At 35.0% G+C, this 20,866-nt stretch overlaps 3 protein-coding genes across 3 annotated transcripts in view; 2 read left to right on the top strand and 1 right to left on the bottom strand.

The window, feature by feature from the left end:
- The window catches only part of LOC135073143 (facilitated trehalose transporter Tret1-like), a 54,559-nt gene that overhangs the window by 27,685 nt on the left and 6,008 nt on the right, over positions 1–20,866 (bottom strand). The gene's annotated exons all lie outside the window — the stretch shown is intronic.
- On the top strand, positions 134–10,191 carry LOC135073141 (cytochrome P450 4g15-like). Its single transcript, XM_063967184.1, has 11 exons — positions 134–302; positions 651–868; positions 1,485–1,682; positions 2,198–2,380; positions 4,815–4,884; positions 5,148–5,274; positions 5,405–5,591; positions 5,785–5,897; positions 6,127–6,364; positions 6,627–6,812; positions 9,921–10,191. Exons 2-11 carry the CDS (start codon positions 658–660, stop codon positions 10,103–10,105), a joined length of 1,698 nt encoding a protein of 565 aa, XP_063823254.1. The 5' UTR covers positions 134–302; positions 651–657; the 3' UTR covers positions 10,106–10,191.
- Positions 13,950–20,130, top strand: LOC135073145 (cytochrome P450 4g15-like). Its single transcript, XM_063967192.1, has 11 exons — positions 13,950–14,028; positions 14,936–15,150; positions 15,782–15,979; positions 16,625–16,807; positions 17,450–17,519; positions 17,599–17,725; positions 17,926–18,109; positions 18,184–18,296; positions 18,388–18,625; positions 18,706–18,891; positions 19,923–20,130. The coding sequence occupies exons 2-11, from the start codon at positions 14,940–14,942 to the stop codon at positions 20,105–20,107; spliced, it is 1,695 nt and encodes a 564-aa protein (XP_063823262.1). The 5' UTR covers positions 13,950–14,028; positions 14,936–14,939; the 3' UTR covers positions 20,108–20,130.

The following is a 20,866-nucleotide window of genomic DNA, read 5'->3' as shown; positions in this document are numbered from 1 at the left end:
TGACCGGTCATTTATGGTTTTTGACTATCTTGGCCGGTCAGATTCAGTCAATTTACATCTCTATTAATTTAAGCAATTAAGTTCATATCGCTTATATATTTTTTTGTATCGGAGTGTACTGACTTAGTTTTTTCTCGATTGCATTGTCAGCGGTTTACATTTTGATTGCTAGTATCTTTTAGGACAAATTGAGATTAGAATTGAACATGAAATAAATCATTGTTCTTTGGGCAGTCACGTAGCATGTGTTAATTTATTCTCCAGTAATTAGAAGTAGCGTAAAAATACCAGTGATTATAAAGGTAGGTTACAATAATAACAAGTAACAAAAAGACAAACAACTTTGTTATCGATCTAGTTTACTATATTGGGACTCATACACTGTAGATATTTATTCGTTTCCAGAGCACATTTAGCGATATTTCGTGTAATATTCCACCCTCAGTCATCGAGGGCAGTGACCATGTCAAATGTTAATGAAATTCATATCGATTGTTCCCTTACTTTAATTTTATGTGATTTTACCGTTTTTCAGTTGTTCATGTGCTCGAATAACATTAACAACTTAGTTGTCCCAATTCAATTGTTGGAAATTACATTACCTGAATACATAACATTTTCCAGGGTTTGAATTTTTTCAATTGTTTCAGCATCGAAATGTCGACCGTCTTAGAAGAGGTCCCAGGCTACCACTTCAGTGCAGGCCGCCTTCTATCCTATGCTCTGATTCTGCTTACCTCTGGGCTGATTCTGCTGTATCGCAAACAGCAGAAATCTAAGCTCTACAGATTAGGCAACAAAATCCCTGGACCAATCTCCTTGCCCATATTTGGAAATGCGCTTCTGGCAGTCGGGAAGAAACCATCCGGTAAGACTGTGAAATAATGTAATTTCTAAATAATTTTCTTAAAATTGTCTTTCAAAAAATTTTATAGTATAAATTGTTTCATCCACGAAGACGCGCCCCACCAATTTTTGGTCGAGGGAAGCGCGGGGTGCTAGGAGTTTGATCCGAGCAATCCAACCGTCATGATTGTAGAGTACGTGTGCACTTATGGATAATTTAGCGTGTACCGATAACACTCTAATATTAGAGGAAGAATAGTGGGGCGCATCTTCGTGGATGAAACGATCTATATTACTTATCATTTCTTTCAATATGACATTAATTGTAACAGCAAAATAAGCTAAAAATAAAAAAACTGATGTTCTATTGACTGTTACTGGACTGTGTTATTAGGTCATGTTCTGTCAGCCTGTGGTATTAACCCTAATTAACTGTCCAAGCATACAAGACACAAGTTTTAGTTTTGAAAACTAATTCATAAAAACTTGACTCTCAAAAAATCTGTCGTAAAACACAACATACTCGTAGGTATGCTTTGTTATTTACATGACTTTGCACTACAGATTTTGCGTAACCGAATAAAATTTTCTTTTTATTCAACCTTCTGTAATATTCAATAGGTATATCATTGTTTCAGAATTAGTAAAAATAAGTTTAGAATACGCAGAAATATACGGCGACGTGGTTCGCGGTTGGCTCGGTTCGAAGCTGTTAATCTTCTTGGTAGACCCCGTCGATGTGGAGGTCATTCTGAACAGCCATGTTCATATTGACAAGTCTTCGGAATACAGATTCTTTAAGCCATGGCTTGGGGAAGGACTGCTTATTAGTTCGGGTATGTCATCATACAGTTCTATAGTAACATCAATATTGAAAGCTTTCATGAGGATTCGCTGCGGGAGAAAGATCTTCTGTAATTATCCAGACGAGAAGTTTTTTGGCATCACTCTCCCTTGGAGAAACCTGATGACCACTTACAGTATACTTAGTTCGTAATCGCAATTCAAATTATCATTAAAACAAACGTTTTAAAGCTGCTCATATATTTTCATATATTTCAAAGTTTTTTGTCGTTTATCATAGTGCAATAGTTACAAAAGAAATTAACATTTTAATTCACTTCGGAGGTGGAATTGTGTAAAGCAATCGTCATCATTTAACAGTTCATAACGTACGATAAAGTCAGTTAAACAAAGCGTTTGACAGAATAATCGTACGTTATGAACTGTCAAGTGATAACGATTGCTTTACACAATGCCACCTCTGGTGTCATTATTAGGTAATAGAAAATAATATTAATAGAATAGGAGTCACAGGACAATTATTATATAATAATAAACTAATTTTTAGGTGCCAAATGGAGATCGCACCGAAAAATAATAGCGCCTACGTTCCACATCAACATCTTGAAATCCTTCATGGGGGTTTTCAACCAGAACAGCAAAAATGTCGTTGAAAAACTGCGATCTGAAGTTGGAAAAACATTCGACGTACACGACCACATGAGCGGTGTCACCGTGGACATTTTACTTGGTAAGCAATTTTAATATTCGGTCAACGATTACTTAGCGCATAATTAAATTTATTTTAAGCTTTGTTGTTGAAAACAAGCATAGCTGGGCACCGTTAATCAAATAGTTAACTTCGTTAATCGTTAAACCGTTAATAAAAAAATTAACTTCGTTAAACGTTAAAACGTTACATTTAGTAAGATTTAACGCAAGTTAACGTTAATCGTTAATCCGTTAACACATGTTTAAAACGAAAAAAGTAATTGTATGCAAGGTTCAAATCATTTCGAAAGCAAATCAGCTTTTATGGTATAACGTAAGCCTAACTTTTACGGTGGCTTTTTCTGTATATTTGTTACGGTTAATGTGATGAATTGAAAATTATGAATAATCGCCGGTTATTATGAATAATTACCGACAGGCGAAGTAAAAATGATAAATTAATCACATTTATCAGTGATTATTTCATAATGTATCCTTAGTACTAACGAATATCATAAAATAGAACACCGGCTCGTGTACAACGCTCATGTACAGCCTCACACTTTAAACGTTTTGATATCATATTTTAATCTAAGCCGCCTATTTAGTATTATACACACATAAATGATCTCATATTAATCACATTTACCAAATCATGTGGTAATTATTCATAATAACCGGTGATTATTCATAATTTTCACATTTATCACTTTAACCGTAACATATTCAATAGACTGTAATTCTACTTACGTTATAGGTACCATAAATTCTGATTTTTATGTATAATATTTGGGCAATGATTAGAAGTTCATCAGCCACACAGTTTTGACAGTTCCAACTCCTTGCCAGACAGTTTTTTTAGGATAGGTGCCAAAGCAACGATGACCCAAACTTCATAATCCACCAACATTCTAACCTGTATTGGGAGCATACGCTGACAAACTTTCAGCTTTTATAAAATGACGTAGGTCTGGCCTTCACCAGCTCTTAGTCTATAGTATCTCAATCTCAGAACCTTGGTTTAATTACAATACAATTTAGCACCAAAGTGCTCGAAAAGACAAATCCAACGAACCCAAATTCGATGCGATGCCGCCGTTTCATTTAGGAGTTCCTATGCCCACCTCCTGACTCCATCATCAGACCAGCTTAATGGTACCATAACATTGCATTTTCATCGTACTTACATAAGTGTACCAAATTTCAGCTCTATCGGTTGAGAACTGGTCTTAAAATCAGTTGCAAGATTTGTCCCACACATACTAACAAGTGAAGTCAATATAAAGCTTGTAAATAATTAAAAAAATTGCATTTTTTATATCGTTTCGTTCTGGTTACAAAAACTGTTGTTTTGGGTTCTGGAAGTTCTGGAAGCCCGAACGTACTTGTCAGAACGCGTTTTTAGGGTTCCGTAGTCCTGACAAGGAACCCTTATAGTTTCGATATGTCTGTCTGTATATCCGAGGTTTTGCTTGGAAACTATTGTCACTTGAGAGCTGTAATTTTGTGGAGGTATGTATATTAATCAGGCCGACAAAACGGTAAAATAAAATTTTGAAAAAAAAAATTTTTTTAGGGTAGCTCCCCTACATGTGAAATGGGGATGATTTTTTTTTTCATCTTCTACCCCATTGTGTGGGGTATCGTTGGATAGGTCAAAAAATGACTAAGGGGTTTCTAAGACTATTTTTCGTTTTAGGGATCGGTTTGCAAAATATTTAAGTTTAAAGTGCCAATTTTTGTTCGAGTAGGGCGTCCCCCCCCCCCCCCCCCTCTAAAAACTAAACTGTTGGCTTTAAGAATCTAGTAAAATTCGTAAAGGTACTGCTTTTCATGAACTTTCAAGGAAAACTGTAGCGGTTAAGATACATCAGTTAGATTAAGAGTAATAGTCATTTAACTCATGTATTATAAAATTCCTTAACTAGTGAAAATTCCTTAGAAGAAAATATTAAAAGCGACTTTAGATGAAGTAATTGCTTGCTTCTGAAATATATTGTGTTAATGACGGACAACTACGGAACCCTACACTGCGCGTGGCACGACACGTAATTGCTTGCTTCTGAAATATATTGTGTTAATGACGGACAACTACGGAACCCTACACTGCGCGTGGCACGACACGCACTTGGCTAATTTTTATTCTAGTGTTTTTCAGCGTGCCTGCTGTATCTTTTTGGTAAATAGTAGGTACTGGATTAACGATTAACGGACTTAGGATAATTTAACGGAAGTTAACGAGTCCGTTAACATTTTTTAAAGTTAACTTAAAAGTTAATCCGTTAATAGAAATGTTAACTTCGTTAATTAACGATTAACGGATTAAGGAGTTAATGCCCAGCTATGAAAACAAGGCAGTGTCAGCAATGATTAATCACTAATGTTGACACTGATTTCAATATTGCATGCTATTGTTGAAATGTAGGTAATTAGGTAAGTTTTGGGTTGCCTCTTTATTTTGTTATGATTTACAGAAACAGCTATGGGCATTACTAGAAAAACTCAAGATGAATCGGGCTTTGATTATGCTATGGCAGTAATGAAGTAAGTTATTTCTGATAAGACATTTTTATAATAGTTTAACATAATGGTACCAATATTCTTATTCTTAAACTCTCAGGCATAATTAAGTCTTCTTACTTGTATGTTCTGACAATTTTCAATGAGTAGGTATTTTAATTAATAAGAGTAATGACTGAGTTTCTTGCGCTGCTTTTTCTCAGCACTGGCCCATTTATCGTCCCCAAGAAATGAGTTTTATGAGTTTTTTATGAGTTTATAATAAGTACTAATTTTCTTATTTGCAGGATGTGTGACATTGTCCACCAAAGGCATTACAAATTCTGGCTCCGACTCGACTTCATCTTTAAACTGACTCCATTCTTCAAAAAGCAGACAAAACTGCTGAACATCATTCATGGACTCACAAACAAAGTAAGACCATTTTCAAAAATTGTGTAATGTAGTAGGTTGTTTTTAATTTGGACATAATAATATTGAAGTTTAGAGAAAGCGGTAAGCGGCTGCTTCATGTAGTAGATTTGATTATTTATCTTTTTTTTAGGTGATAAAGAGTAAAAAGGAAACTTTCTTAGCAAATAAAGCTAAAGGAATAGTTTCCCCAACTATAGAAGAGTTAACTAAACACGTTAAGAACAACAAACCCAATGAAGACCCCAATAAAACGATATCTGATAGTGTATTCAAGGGTCTTCGTGATGATTTGGACTTTATCGATGAAAATGACGTGGGTAAGTGTTATTGTTGCGACAATTCATTGTTTTTATTACTCATAAATATTAATTAGGACAGCCATATCTACATTACAATTAAGGCACCTAATTTACTTGTACATATTATCCTTTCATTTTGCATTTAATATTTGGTGACTATTATGTTAAGTAACTATACAGAAATAGGTTATGATTTTTTTTTTGATTACAGGTGAAAAGAAACGTCTTGCTTTCCTGGATTTGATGATAGAATCCGCTCAGAATGGCACAAACGTCATCACGGATCATGAGATCAAAGAAGAAGTAGACACCATCATGTTTGAGGTTTGTAAGAACCCATAAGAAGTGTACAAATGGTCAAAGCATTTTCATACCAAATAATCAATCCAAATACAGCAAAAATATCAGAATAAGACCATACTTTGTTCATCAAAGAGTTTGTCTTATTCATTCGTACTACATATTAATATCTGGAAAATACATATTATTTTTACAAGTCTCTACATGACGGACATTTTTAAGTTTCACAATCTTTGTTTTTTGTATTTTCCAGGGTCACGACACCACTGCAGCTGGATCCAGTTTCGTCTTATGCCTTCTGGGGGTCCACCAGGACATCCAAGCAAAGGTCTACGACGAGCTCTATGAAATATTCGGGGACTCTGACCGTCCTGCCACCTTTGATGATACTGTCCACATGAAGTACTTGGAGAGAGTGATTCTGGAAACCCTCAGGATGTACCCACCAGTACCGATCATAGCTAGAAAATTGAATCATGACGTTCAGATCTGTAAGTAGTTTGTTTCTTGAAGTATTTTAGTTGTTATCAATCTAATCACAATATCAGACACATCTAACGACATCGGAAATATCATAAAACTTATCTTTTTACTACCTTGTGCTCTTGAATAAGTAAATATGCTCTATGTTATCATGGTCTTCAATTCAATCAATTCTACAAATCTTATCAAAAACTATAACTTGTCTTGCTAGGTTCACCTCGCGTTGTCAAGTGGTCGAATCCTGAATCTTCATATCTCCTTCCTTTTCAGCTACAAACAAGTACGTGCTTCCAGCTGGCGCCACCGTCTTCATAGGAACTTACAGGATTCACAGGAACCCTAAATATTATAAGAACCCCAACGTGTTTAACCCAGACAACTTTTTGCCAGAAAATACCCAGAACCGACATTATTACAGCTACATACCCTTCAGCGCTGGACCCAGGAGTTGTGTCGGTTAGTTCACTTTTCTACCCCATATATTCATCCTAATCTCACTTAACGCGATTGCGGTTTACTTGCTTTTGTCCAGCAGTGGACGTCATTTGGCTGAAACGAACGAACGAACTTACTTACCGGAAAGCGCGGCGTGCAATGAGCCTACTAGAATCACTCCAACATCAGCTACTTGCTTAGATAACATTTTTTGTAACTGTGATATTCAAAGTAAATCAATAATTAATTGCCTTAGTTCAGATCATAGTGGACAATTGGCCACATTTGAACACCATCATGTCCCTAGTACAGTGGATGTTGTTTGTAGGCCAATAACAACTAACCGAATTGACAAATTTAAGAAAAATATTTGTGATGGTATTGATAAACTTATATTAGATGACAATAATGTCGATCAAATTTATGAGGATCTATTCAGTGTTGTGAGTGAGGAATTCAAAACCACATTCCCACAGAAAAAGATCCGAATAAATTCTGTTAAATGTAAATTTGATGACTGGGCTACAACTGGCATTCACAAGAGTAGAAATAAAATGTATGAATTATATAGTCTTAAAGCCGATACGCAAGATCTGAGTGTTATAGAATATGTTAAAAATTACTCAAAAATATTTAAAAAGGTTTGTTTGGCTGCTAAATCAAATCATCTTCGAAACATGATTTTAAATTCTAATAATAAAGCTAAGGCTACGTGGAACATAATAAATAAACAAATATGTAAAAATAAATCGAAGTATAACACTTTTTCACTGAAAATCGGAAACGAAATTATAAATTCCGATACAGAAGTTGCAACCACATTTGAGACATTCTTCTCCAATATTGCGTCTGAAACAACTAAAGAACTGAATTCATCACCAGTTCTTGCAGAGTCTCTTTTAAAATCTAATGTCACCGAGTGCCAGTGTCTGCTCCAGTTCAGGCATATAGATTGTAATACAATAATTAAAACCTTTAGAGAATTAAATATGAAAAAAACTGAGGACCTTTGGGGAATCTCCGTCAGTATAATTGGAACAATTATTGACACCATAGCTCCTCACCTTGCATTCATTTTTAATACATGTATTGATCAAGGTTGCTTTCCTAGCTTAATGAAGTTAAGTAAAATAATTCCATTGTTCAAGGCTGGTGACAAATGTGACCCTTCTAATTTTCGACCGATTTCTATTCTACCAGTACTTAGCAAAATTTTCGAGAAAATTATTTTCCACCAACTTCTATCTCACTTCATTTTTAACAAATTATTACACAATAAGCAATTTGGTTTTACGAAAGGTAGAAGTACTACTGACGCTGGGGTAGCACTATTGAAACACGTCTTTGATGCTTGGGAGAGTAAAAAGGACGCTGTTGGTATTTTCTGTGATCTTTCAAAAGCGTTTGATTGTGTAGACCACCAAACCTTACTAAACAAATTGCGACATTATGGTGTTTCGAATAAGTCACTTGATCTGCTGAACTCGTATCTCACAGGCAGAAAACAAAAAGTTTGTATTAACGGAACTGAATCTTCTGGAGCACCTCTTACTATGGGTGTGCCGCAGGGATCAATATTGGGACCTTTGCTATTTCTTATTTACATTAATGACCTTCCTTACTTTGTAAAAGATCTGTGTGATATTGTGTTATTTGCTGATGACACATCTCTCATTTTCAAAGTTGATAGAGGTAAAGTAAATTTTGACGATATTAATAACACACTCTCACAGGTTCTACATTGGTTCACTGTTAACAACTTATTGTTAAATGCAAACAAAACTAAGTGCATTAAATTTACCTTTCCTAATGTGAGGCAGGTTTCCACGCAATTAATGGTGAAGAATGAACCATTAAATAGCATAAATTCCACAACATTCCTGGGAATCACTTTAGATGCTAAACTTCAATGGGGTCCTCATATTGAAACTTTGTCAAAAAGGCTCAGTTCGGCTGCTTTTGCAGTGAGAAAGATAAGGCAATTAACTGACATTGAAACGGCAAGGCTAGTATATTTTAGCTATTTTCATAGTATAATGTCATACGGCATATTGTTGTGGGGCTCAGCCGCGGACATTGAAACTGTGTTTGTTCTGCAGAAGAGAGCAGTGCGGGCCATTTATAACCTTGGACCCCGATTTTCCTTGAAAGATTTTTTTAAGGAAATAAACATACTGACAGTAGCTTCACAGTTCATTTATGAAAACCTTTTATATGTCCGCAAAAATATAGAGCAATTCACGAAAAAGTGCGATTTGCATAACTTTAATACAAGAAACAAAAATAAACTTGCCGTTCCAAATTTCAGATTGCATAAGATTGGTAATTCATTTATGGGAAAATGTATTAAATTCTTTAATAAATTACCACAAACTGTTATAGAACTACCCATTCATAAATTCAAAGCACATATTAAAAGTACCTTAATGAAAAAGGGCTACTATAAAGTCGATGATTATTTAAAAGATAAAAATGTTTGGGATACGTTACTGCCTAGCTGGCATAAATATTTATAACTTTGTACATTTTAAAGCATGTAAACCTTTGAAAAAGAGGCTGACAATAGTGACTGAGTTTCTTGCGCTGCTTCTTCTCAGCACTGGCCCATTTATTGTCCTGAAGCAGTGGTAGGGTTAATACTGGGACGTGTATAAGTGCTTTTTTTAAGCCTATTTACAGAAATAAATGAGTTTTAATGAGTTTTTAATGAGTTTTTTAATGCGACGTCCACTCACAAAGGTGGATCGACAAACTCATAAAGGTGCACGTGCTGTTGCTTAAATGACGATGATGATGAATCATGAATATCTCAATCATCCAGATGATAATTTCTGTACCTACGGAAACACCATTAATCTTATCAAACAATTAACAAGTACAAGTTAAACTCTGTAATCTCGTAACTAATCTTAAAAAAATCCCTATTTCCAACTGCTAAATGTTAATAATCGGAGGCTTTATTACTAAAAATTAACAAAACGTTAACTCTATTTCCCATAATTTTCTGCAAAGTTCTGCAAATCACAATTTAATTTGGCTCGCGTTTATTTATTTCATTTAACAGCCTCATATTATTACATTCTTTAATAATATCTACATCCTTTACAACTATATCTTTTTTATTTATAGGTCGGAAATACGCTATGCTGAAGCTCAAGGTTCTCCTATCTACCATCCTAAGGAACTACAGGACAATTTCAGAAGTATCTGAGGAAGACTTTGCGCTGCAGGCAGACATTATCCTGAAGAGGACCGACGGCTTCAGGATCAAGGTCGAGCCAAGGAAAAGAGTCCCATCATCAGCACAACAATAGAATTACAAATTATGCTAACATCTCAATTAATTTTAAGCGTGCAGTGTTTGTGTCTGATTTTACCTAAATAAATAAAGAAAACTGATATATCGACACCTTCAGGTTCAATTGTCGTATAAACCATTTTGGCCAAATCGAGTTATATATACCATTTTAATCAGAATTTTTTTCTCTATCGAGCTGTATATTCGAAATATTGAAATTCGCTAAAAAAATGTTTATACGCCCCAAAAAACTATAGCGTAAAAGATAAATAAATACCTTATAAACAGTGTAAAAACCGAATGCTTGTTTTTGGTATTTTTGCTAAGATGTATCAACCATACATTTTTTTAAGCCAGGACGTAAAACTCTCTCGTAATTAAAAATGGTTTTTACGCCTAAAGACATGGCGTTTTATGTCCAGATTCAACGTCGTAAGTCCACGTATTCAATATGGTAATTATCTGTTTCATATTCATATTCATTTATTTATTGCATCACATATGTATGTATGTACAGTAAGTATGTTTTTCTTATTTATAAAGTTAAAGAAAGTTGATTGTTTCTACTTTTAAAGATAATAACTAGATATGTAAGGTTGCTTTCCAGGTCCAGTACATCCGTGAATAGTAATGATGACCGGGTCATGAAATCGAAACTCTATTTAGTCCGTCAGACAGAGAATTAGAAAATCATACTTTAATTTTTCCCATAATCGAAGAATTACTGTATTATATTGAGTTGAAATGTCGCGTGACGTCACTTTTGAGTAAAAATTCTACTCAAGCGTGACGTATCGCGCCATTTCAACTCGATGTAGCACTGATATTATTAAATTATGAAAGAAAATAAAAAATATGAGTCTCATATTTTCTAATTATCTGTTTGACGGACAAATAATTGAAATTTTGTCATTGATCTCGACTAAATGTGATGAATTTAAGACTTTTAAACAAAGAAAACAAGCCATAGTGTGCTCATTTTATACCCTTTTGAGATGCTCTGTAATAGTTTATTACTTCACAAGTACTCCAACTTTTAATTGTTGCCAGTAGTGGTTACTTTTAGCTGTAATTTAAATTTGGGTTTCTTGTAAAGATATAAATTCCTTAGAGAAATTCTCAAAAAATTACAAATCCTTCTCCTGAGCATACTGGGGCTCTTCTCTTCATGCAAAATTTATCATAACCAAACGAAATCAATATGCGTCAGCAGAGAACCAGGAAAGCTGTCTTAATGTTTTGCTGTAATTGTATTTTTTTGTTCAAAATTTATGGTGATTAGTTTTGTTTAGAATTATTAGAAATATTATTTGTTTTGCCATAATTTTCCTGCAAAATTGTAAAAAAAATGTTATTTTTCGTATGCAAGCAAATTTATTATTTCTACCTCAACCAAATATAGTTTTTACACTGTTAAATATCTTTGTGCAAATTCTCTAAACAACAAAAGCCTGGAAATAGTAAACAATACATTATTTACATACATAGTTTTAATAATACATTTGAATAAATCACTTTATCAATGGGTATATAAACCAAAAAAAATACATCTAATGGTCTTTAAGCCATCAATTTCAGTCTCGAGTTTACAAAAAATTCAAATACGACGTAAAGAGTTATTTTTAGGTCAAATATAATGGGTCGTATAAACCACCGAGTGCCTTTTTCAACGACGTATATCCAAGCTAACTTTAAAACTACTGAAGATGCCCATTTTTTAAATATTTAGACTTTTTCATCACAAAAATTGAAAAATGTTTTCTCTTGGACATTTTTTTATAACTTCTCAAATAAAAAAGTTACGAATTTTTTATTAAAAAAAAAAACGTTTTTTGGCTCTCCTGAAAAGTAGGGTTTTGGTTTATACGACAATTGAACCTGAAGGTATCGATATTTTTGTATGAACATTAAGAAACTTCGGCGATTGTATTCAGGATCTTTACTTTAAAGTAGGTGAAAGTACTTAGTTGTGATGTAAATAAATAGATAATAAAATATTTGTTTTTAATCAATATAGTTTTATTGCATTTATTGAGCGTCATAAAAATAACTACATAATAATAACAACAACCTGTAAGCTATTTTTTGTAGTTCTGTCTCTATACATAATCTTAACTTTAAAAAAAAGCTTAAACAGGGTATTACGTAGATCTAAAATCAAGAAATCACTACTCTATCGAATCCATGTTAGGGTCCACAATTCAAATTCGTTATAGGTAGGTACGAGGTAGATTGCAGATCATAGGTTCGTATAGCAGCACAGGGAAAAACTTAGCGTGAGACGTCCACCCACAAGGTGGTGGTAAAAGAAGCAGGAAGGCGCTGGACGCAGGTCGCTACCAACCGGGCAACATGGAAAGCATTGGGGGAGGCTTATGTTAAGCAGTGGACGTCCTACGACTGAAATGAACGATGATGATGATACGACAACTTCCTCTGGCGATTACTTAGTCATAGTTTGTTATCCCAAATAAATTAAATAGTGGTTAGTCTCTAATAGTGCCACCTTTTTTTTTAAATAAAGACGGGATAAAAATGGAAGGAAGGATGCTGCAACATATCACTATCAACTACCGATACTGTTGCAGTACTGTATTAAATTATATGCACGCGCCGATGTTTCGTGCACATAACTCTTATTACCATGCAAAAACGAGGCGGATCGCTTACATAAAATACATAAGCATGCTAAAAAATGCATACAGAAAAATTAAGAGCTAATTTCCATATCTGGAGCACAGTTTTAAGAATACCATATTAGGCATACCTACGCAACGCAATAACAAAACATTTAATAACTGGTACTGTAGCTATATTTGTCGTTCGTCGTACATGTAATAGTTTTTGATAGGTAATGTATTGTGTTAATACAGGTTTAAACTTTGTCACTTCTCAGAATAAACATGACGAAAGGAAAATACTGAAATCAACAATTATATTTGCAGATGTATGCATAATAATTATAATATAGTCATACTAACTACGTCAAACGCTGTTGACCGCGCATTGCGTGGGTCCAACGTCCGATCAAACCAATTTACACATTAATTTGGAAGTTTTACAACCCCTAATTCCAACAAAGTAATTGTTATTTCAAAACGATACTAACTAAAGCTAAAGATATGGATATTCTTTCATGATTAACGCTCGTATTCACAAACGATGCTTGCTTAAGTGAAGCAGCAAATCGAACGCACAGAGTGTAATAAAGCTCTGTGATTAGTTCGTGTGTCACACTGTGCGTCCACGCACACTGTGAGACTTCATAGTAATGTTAGTGAATACGGGAGTACTTAATTGTTATTTCAAAAAGATACTGACTAAAGCTAAAGATATGACATTCTTAACGCGATGTTCTCAAGCCACTGAATTTTTTGATTTCAGTTGTTGAAAATAAAGTTAAATTGTGTTTATACTATGATTATGAATGAGAACCTAAGCGCTGATGACAATGCCAATATGACTCCAATTTTCAGCTAAAATCCTTCAAGAATCTTCCTTCATCCATCCATAATCTTAAAACCTAAAGCCAAAGAGTGTTGAGTCTACTCGCGTCACTTTTAAACTGTTTTTTATCAATATGCTGTCAGTATACGATTCAAAATCTACCAGAAAGGGCAAATTATCACAGAATTATTTTTTTCATTTTTGTTTCAGCTATCAATAACAGCCAAAATACGATATTGGTTGGATTTTAGTCAAATTACTCGTAGCTACGTTTACAATGTAGGTACTTTCAGTTTGTACTCGTATATCGTACGGAACCTCAAATTATCCCAAAATAAATGTAACCAGAACAATACCTTGTGAAAACAATAAATCAACAATATCAATGAATCTTACATGATGTCGGGGGTCATCTTTATAAAGCTGTCAATTATGCAAAACAGTCTATCACACGGTCCCCAGCAGTTACAGGAGAGACTGGTATATCGACAGGTAAGGAAATAAAGTACACCTGTTTTTGGCACTAGAATTTGGTAACCAAAAGCATAATTAGGTAACTATAGGTTACATCAGTCAGTGAGGAGTCAGCCTGAGGCACAGTAAGGTGTTTTTGGGACGTCAAAGTAACGTCAACGAGACTTCAAATGTGCTCAGTAGGCCTAAGATGCGCGCCGTGATAGGCGGTTATCACGCCATTTTATCGATTTTGCCCATACAAATTGACGTCGATAAAAGTTATCACGGCGCGCATCTTAGGCCTACAGATTTGTATGCTCTGTCACGGGCTTACGGCATAACATGTCAATGTCATCTCTCCCGTGACGCTCCCATACCTTAGGCACTGACTGATTTAACCGCTAGACTAATTGTATTTTTGTAGATAAACCTCGAACTAGCTTATGGGCTATTACGTGACTATTCCCACCTCTCGTTCCCACCACTGCAACTCCTGTGTAGCCAGGATCTACAGCTTGACCGCCTCAAAAACCCAACCAATGAAGGTCAAGTTTGTCCCGGGGGAAAGTTAAACTGTCATTGGACCCGCAACGAAATTAATCAGAAGAACATAGGAGGAGTTCGAAATTAAGGTTCGACTTCCCTCCATTGCAAAGCGGATGACAGGTGACAAACAAAGGTTTAAAACCTTTAAGAAAAGATTATGCACCACGGACAATAAATTAAATTAAGGGGGCCTATCTTATGAGCAATAGCTTATGGGCTAGGTTATTTTTTTTTTACTTAGTAAATGCTTACTCTTTCCGACCTCATAAAGGTAGCAGCAAGGCGCTGGATGCAGGCCGCTACCAACCGGGCAATATGGAAATTATTGTGGGAGGCCTATGTTCAACAGTGGACGTCCTGTGGCTGAAATGATGATGATGATAATCTACTGTTTCAGAAACATGTCGTTGGCTATAGAAGAAGTTTCGGGATATCCCATCAGCATGTCGCGGCTGTTGTTTTACTCCCTGGTGTTCCTGGTCACGGGACTCTGGGTCTTGCACCGCAGACGTCAGCAGACCAGACTTGTCAAATTGGGGAACAAAATACCTGGACCTACTGCATATCCATTATTTGGGAATGCGCTCCTGGCGCTCGGGAAAACACCAGCAGGTAAACTTTTTTCTAAACCGCAAGTTTTTTTTTTCATATTCTCGTAGCAGTGTAGCCAGCCAGCTTCTTGTAGACTGTAAACCTTTAATAACATTTTTACATGGAGGATTTCCCAAAACTACCTTTAAGGCGATTTTTCCATATTTTTTTTAATAGTAGAAACTGCTATTACGATCTATGTATTTATAGTTATGTCCTATACGCATTCGCCCATGCATTATATTCGCATGAGCAACATTGTATGTACTAATAACGAGATGTGCGCAATCAATCCATATCCTAATTCTTAATTCCACGTAAATATTTTATGTTTCCGAGTTATTTACAGCATTGTTAACTTTACTAGCGAGAGCTGAAAATAGTCATTATTTAGGCAACACTTGCGATGGGGCAGCAAGGTTCTGGAGTGGAGGCCACGCACCGGAAAACGCAGCGTGAGACGTCCACCCACAAGGTGGACCGACGACATCATAAAGGTAGCAGGAAGGCGCTGGACGCAGGCCGCTACCAATCGATCAACATGTAAATCATTAGGGGAGGCCTATGTTCAGCAGTGGACGTCCTACGGCTGAAATAATTATGAGGCAATACTTACTCGTACATCCAATGATCGAAAATCATTTTTCCTCAGAGATAATGGAGCTCAGTCTAGAATTTGCGAAGCGTTACACGAGCGTGGTTCGAGTCTGGCTGGGGACTAGCCTGTACGTCTTTCTGACGGACCCTGATGATGCCGAGCTGATCCTCAACAGCCAGGTCCACATCAACAAGTCTGATGACTACAGCTTCTTCAAACCTTGGCTTGGGGAAGGCTTGCTGATTAGTTCAGGTAACGTTTTTTAAATACTCTCCCTATAGAATTTCAAGGCTGAGTTACACCATCTTGCTTTAACCACGGAATATGTTTTAACAGTAACTATAGTATTATCTGGTCTTTTTTGTATGAACTTTGATAGGCTTATGACATTTGTTAAAGTTAAAGTAAAATGGTGCAACTTAGCTTAATAATATCATTGTGACAATTGTTACAACTATCTTTGTCGAACTACCAAATCGATGTGAAATGTGAATAAGCCCATAATTCGTAACTCTATTCAATTTGGTAGGTAAGCATGAAATATCTCAGCCGGGAAAAAGAAGCTCTAATTTAATACTTAAGCTATTAATTATGTAATTAGTGAATTATTGTAGCCCATTACTTGCAATTTTGTAAAATTGTTAACTTGGTAAAGTTGCAAATACCAGATTCATATTCACATAGTACCTGTAATAGCGAGTAGAACAGGTTTTAAACAAAACCTATTTCAGGCACCAGTCCCACACAAACTTAGTATTAAGTACCTATAATGTATTTTCTACCAACTGTAATTGCTAACCTTAGTTTGTGAGGGAAAATAAATAAATGGTTTATATTCTTCATATACCTATTATTGTTGTTGTCTTGCAATCCTATTAAAAGAAATAATTATTTCAGGTGACAAATGGAGATCGCACCGAAAAATGATTGCCCCTACCTTCCATATAAACATTTTGAAATCTTTCGTCGGAGTTTTCAATCAGAACAGTAAGAATGTTGTTGACAAAATGAAGCCCGAAATCGGAAAAACTTTTGATGTCCACGACTACATGAGTGGTGTTACTGTTGATATTCTTCTTGGTAAGTTTATATTATAAGCATTATACCACCACTAGGTGGACCGACGTTCTGGTGAAGGTCGCGAGAGGTGCTAGGACACGGGCGGCGCAGGACTGATCGTTGTGGAAATCCTTGGGGAGGCTTTTGTCCAGCAGTGGTGCAAACGAACGTGGTGCATTATTAATTTTTCCAACTTATTACTTAGGCTGGGTTGCACCATCTTACTTTAACTTTGAATAACGTCAGAAATCTGTCAAACTCCATACAAAAAGCACCGGTTATCGTTAAAGTTACGGTCAAAGTCAGGTGGTGCAACTCAGCCTTAATGTCATTTCAACCTACCTAAGAATTCTATCTAAGATTATTAATATAATTTTAATGATTAGTTACATGGCCAAATTCTATTGACATAGACTGTACTTGCGAGTACAATCGTAAACCACAAGATGACCGTCAAAAAGATACTACATCGGCAGTCATTCATTACAGGAATATTAATTATTGCACTGTAATTACATTACGGTCAATGTTAATCGTACACAAATTGCACCGGCTTAAATATTGATGAGCACGTTTTGCATTTTAATTAATCTTCGCATGAACAAAGTCCAATTAATATTTCAGTAATAACTGATAATTACAAGCAACATTGTAATGTTTCAGAGACAGCAATGGGAATTACAAGAAAAACACAAGACGAATCAGGGTTTGACTACGCTATGGCTGTTATGAAGCAAGTATTTAACTATAACATACTAAATAAGCACTTAAGTTGAAGAAATTAATTACAAAAATTCATGTATTTGTTCCAGAATGTGCGATATCATACATCAAAGACATTACAAGTTCTGGATGAGACTTGAAGCTATGTTCAAATTCACTGCATCCTTCAAGAAACAACACAAACTTCTTAAAATTATTCACGGCCTTACAAATAAGGTAAAAGAACCATAACATTACTTGAACACCAACTCAAATTACAAATAAGAAAAATAATTCAGTCCCATCACCGTAGTGGACATTAATTTTGCTACAAGATAGGCAATTATCAAATGTCAAATCACTGATTTCGTGATCTTATTTCCTATACACTCCTTTCGCTTATTTTGCCACTTTTTAAATCTTACGAATATTAACAGGTCATCAAAGAAAAGAAGAAAACCTATATAGAGAACAAAGCAAAAGGCATCATTCCACCCACATTAGAAGAGCTGACACGCTCACCTGATGATAGCACAGACCCTCTTGACACCAAAACTCTTGCTGACAGCGTCTTCAAAGGATTAAAGGATGATCTTGACTTTAATGATGAAAATGACGTTGGTAAGACAACGGCGATTCGTCAAATAAACAAAGTAGAAATAATTAAGCACTATTACACATTGTTCATGTTTTAGGTGAGAAGAAACGACTAGCTTTCTTAGATCTGATGATTGAATCCGCTCAAAATGGAACCAACAACATCACTGATCTTGAAATCAAGGAAGAAGTGGACACTATCATGTTTGAAGTGAGTATTCCCAAGAGAATAATAATAACTGTCAATTGATACTAATAGCTTTGAGTATCTTACTTGTAATGAAATGTGTTTTTCCATCTAGGGTCATGACACAACAGCAGCAGGGTCGAGTTTTGTCCTATGCCTCTTGGGCATCCACCAAAACATTCAAGCCAGGGTCTACGATGAGCTCTTCGAAATCTTTGGTGACTCTGACAGGCCAGCCACCTTTGAAGATACGCTTCGCATGAAGTACTTGGAGAGGGTTATTCTAGAGTCATTGAGGATGTACCCACCAGTGCCCATCATAGCCAGGAAATTGACACAAGACGTGCAGATTCGTAAGTATATGGCGTCATAAAAAAATTAAAAAGTACAAGTGAATTTGGTAAACAAATTCTCTATGATATTTTTTCCACAGAAACCAACAATTTCGTCCTACCCGCCGGTTGCACTGTAGTCGTTGGCACTTACAAGATCCACCGCAGCCCTAAATTCTACAACAACCCTGAAGTGTTCAACCCTGACAACTTCTTGCCTGAGAACTGCCAGAACCGACACTACTACAGTTTCATACCCTTTAGTGCCGGCCCTAGAAGTTGTGTTGGTAAGTTTTGAGCCAACTTCTACGAAAACATTGACCGAACACTTTTGGTAAACGAAACAAAATCAAGCACAAATCATCATTATCATTGGTCACATTGTTGTTTCAGAATACCTTCCTGTGTTAAATAGATTTGAAAAACGAATACTACATTGTCTAGTGGCAATAACATGGCCGCTTTGGAGTATACAGTGTGAGTCACGTTAAAGTGTACATATGAAAATAGATAAAACTAGACCTATTTTTATAGACAAAAAAGAGGTCAAAAAATTTTTGAGATTTTTTTTTAAATTTTTTATAGAATTTTTTTTCTTCCAATTACTTATTGTAAAGAAAACGTAATTACTTTTAAACTAAGCGGTATATCCTGATAAAATAAAAACAGTAATAATGCTAAATAACAGGCGATACTAAAAAAATACATAAAATATACAAAAAATGCCAACAAATAATAAAAAATTACACTTTTTGAAAAAAATCTGCTTTTAAATTCGTGTTTTTTTGGTTATTTGATAAATTTCTCCAAAAAAATGCCCCTATAACCGGTAGTTTTTATTACTTTGTATTATTCTCTATCGTATTACCTTCGTAAAACCATAAATCGCATGTCTCTATCCCTATCACAACGTTTGCAACGATCGATTTTTTTCAAAAAGTGTCATTTTTTATTATTTGTTGGCATTTTTTGTGTATTTTATGTATTTTTTTAGTATCGACTGTTATTTAGCATTATTACTGTTTTTATTTTATCAGAATATACCGCTTAGTTTAAAAGTAATTACGTTTTCTTTACAATAAGTAATTGGAAGAAAAAAAATTTTATAGAAAATTAAAAAAAACCTCAAAAATTTTTTGACCTCTTTTTTGTCCATAAAAATAGGTCTAGTTTCATCTATTTTCATATGTACACTTTAACGTGACTCACACTGTATATGTATAATGTACCTTATAATTACCTACTTATAAAGAAATACATGAGTCTTATTAATGAGTTACTTATTTTAAAAATCTTATAATTACTTATTTTTTTCTAGGACGCAAATACGCCATGTTGAAACTGAAGATTTTGATCTCAACCGTTCTGCGGAACTACAAGACCATATCCGACGTGCCTGAAAACAAGTTCACCCTTCAAAGCGACATCATTTTGAAAAGGACTGACGGGTTTAGACTCCGGATAGAGCCAAGGAAACGCGTCCCACGCTTCACAGGGGCATAAGTCTAAACAAGATTTTTCCCAAAAATCCACCAAAATTATATATAAATACTCTTGATTTTTGGCTTTCTCTTCTAAGATGGCCATGAAAACGTTACGAAGGAAGACGTCAATTTTTTTTGCGCGAAAAAATATCTAACAATCTGTAACATTAATTTGTTGTTTATCATTCCTAGTGTTAATTAATTTAATGAAAAAAATATTTGGTTTAAAAATAAAATAAATATTAAACAGCTAAGATAATTGATGGAATGTTTTTAATATGTAATATTGTATAAGATGCATTTTTATAATAAAATCAACTAATACGTATCCTTGTATTAATTTTTTCCAATAAATCGGTTAGAAATTTATATTTACTTTGTTCTTCCTGAAGGACATTGGGCCTAGAGATTGCAAACCGGACCCGCCCGGGCCGGGCCCGGCCATTCTTACCGGGCCCGGTCACCGGACCCGGTCACTATTAAACTCTTATTCAAAACTACATGATCTCCATAAAACTAACCAGTGTTGAAGCCGAAAGGGCTTTTTCGGCGGCAGTGTATGTTTGCAGTAAGTTGAGAACCAGGATAGGTGACTATAACGAACTATAACGAACGAAACCAGTACTACAATTTGTTTTTTTTTGATCATTTTTTCAGTCTCAAAAATAATTCTTTTGCCTTAAGCAAGTGACGAGAAACTTTTTGTTTTGTTTAAGAAAAGACATAATACCTACTTTTCTTTTAGCAAATAAGATTTTGTTTATACCAATAAGCTACC

Source organism: Ostrinia nubilalis, chromosome 7 (assembly GCF_963855985.1).
Source record: "Ostrinia nubilalis chromosome 7, ilOstNubi1.1, whole genome shotgun sequence".
In the NCBI taxonomy this organism is placed as follows: Eukaryota; Metazoa; Arthropoda; class Insecta; order Lepidoptera; family Crambidae; genus Ostrinia; species Ostrinia nubilalis.
The sequence above is the reverse complement of the archived record's forward strand: the minus strand, read 5'-3'. Positions and strand labels throughout refer to the sequence as shown.

Excerpts from the sequence above, each read along its gene's own strand:
- LOC135073141 (XM_063967184.1), top strand. The coding sequence starts at position 658 with ATGTCGACCGTCTTAGAAGAGGTCCCAGGCTACCACTTCAGTGCAGGC. Across the intron at positions 2,381-4,814 it reads CACCGTGGACATTTTACTTG|AAACAGCTATGGGCATTACT; the intron begins GTAAGCAATTTT and ends TATGATTTACAG. Across the intron at positions 6,813-9,920 it reads TGGACCCAGGAGTTGTGTCG|GTCGGAAATACGCTATGCTG; the intron begins GTTAGTTCACTT and ends TTTTATTTATAG.
- LOC135073145 (XM_063967192.1), top strand. The coding sequence starts at position 14,940 with ATGTCGTTGGCTATAGAAGAAGTTTCGGGATATCCCATCAGCATGTCG. Across the intron at positions 18,297-18,387 it reads TGGACACTATCATGTTTGAA|GGTCATGACACAACAGCAGC; the intron begins GTGAGTATTCCC and ends TTTTCCATCTAG. Across the intron at positions 18,626-18,705 it reads GACACAAGACGTGCAGATTC|AAACCAACAATTTCGTCCTA; the intron begins GTAAGTATATGG and ends TTTTTTCCACAG.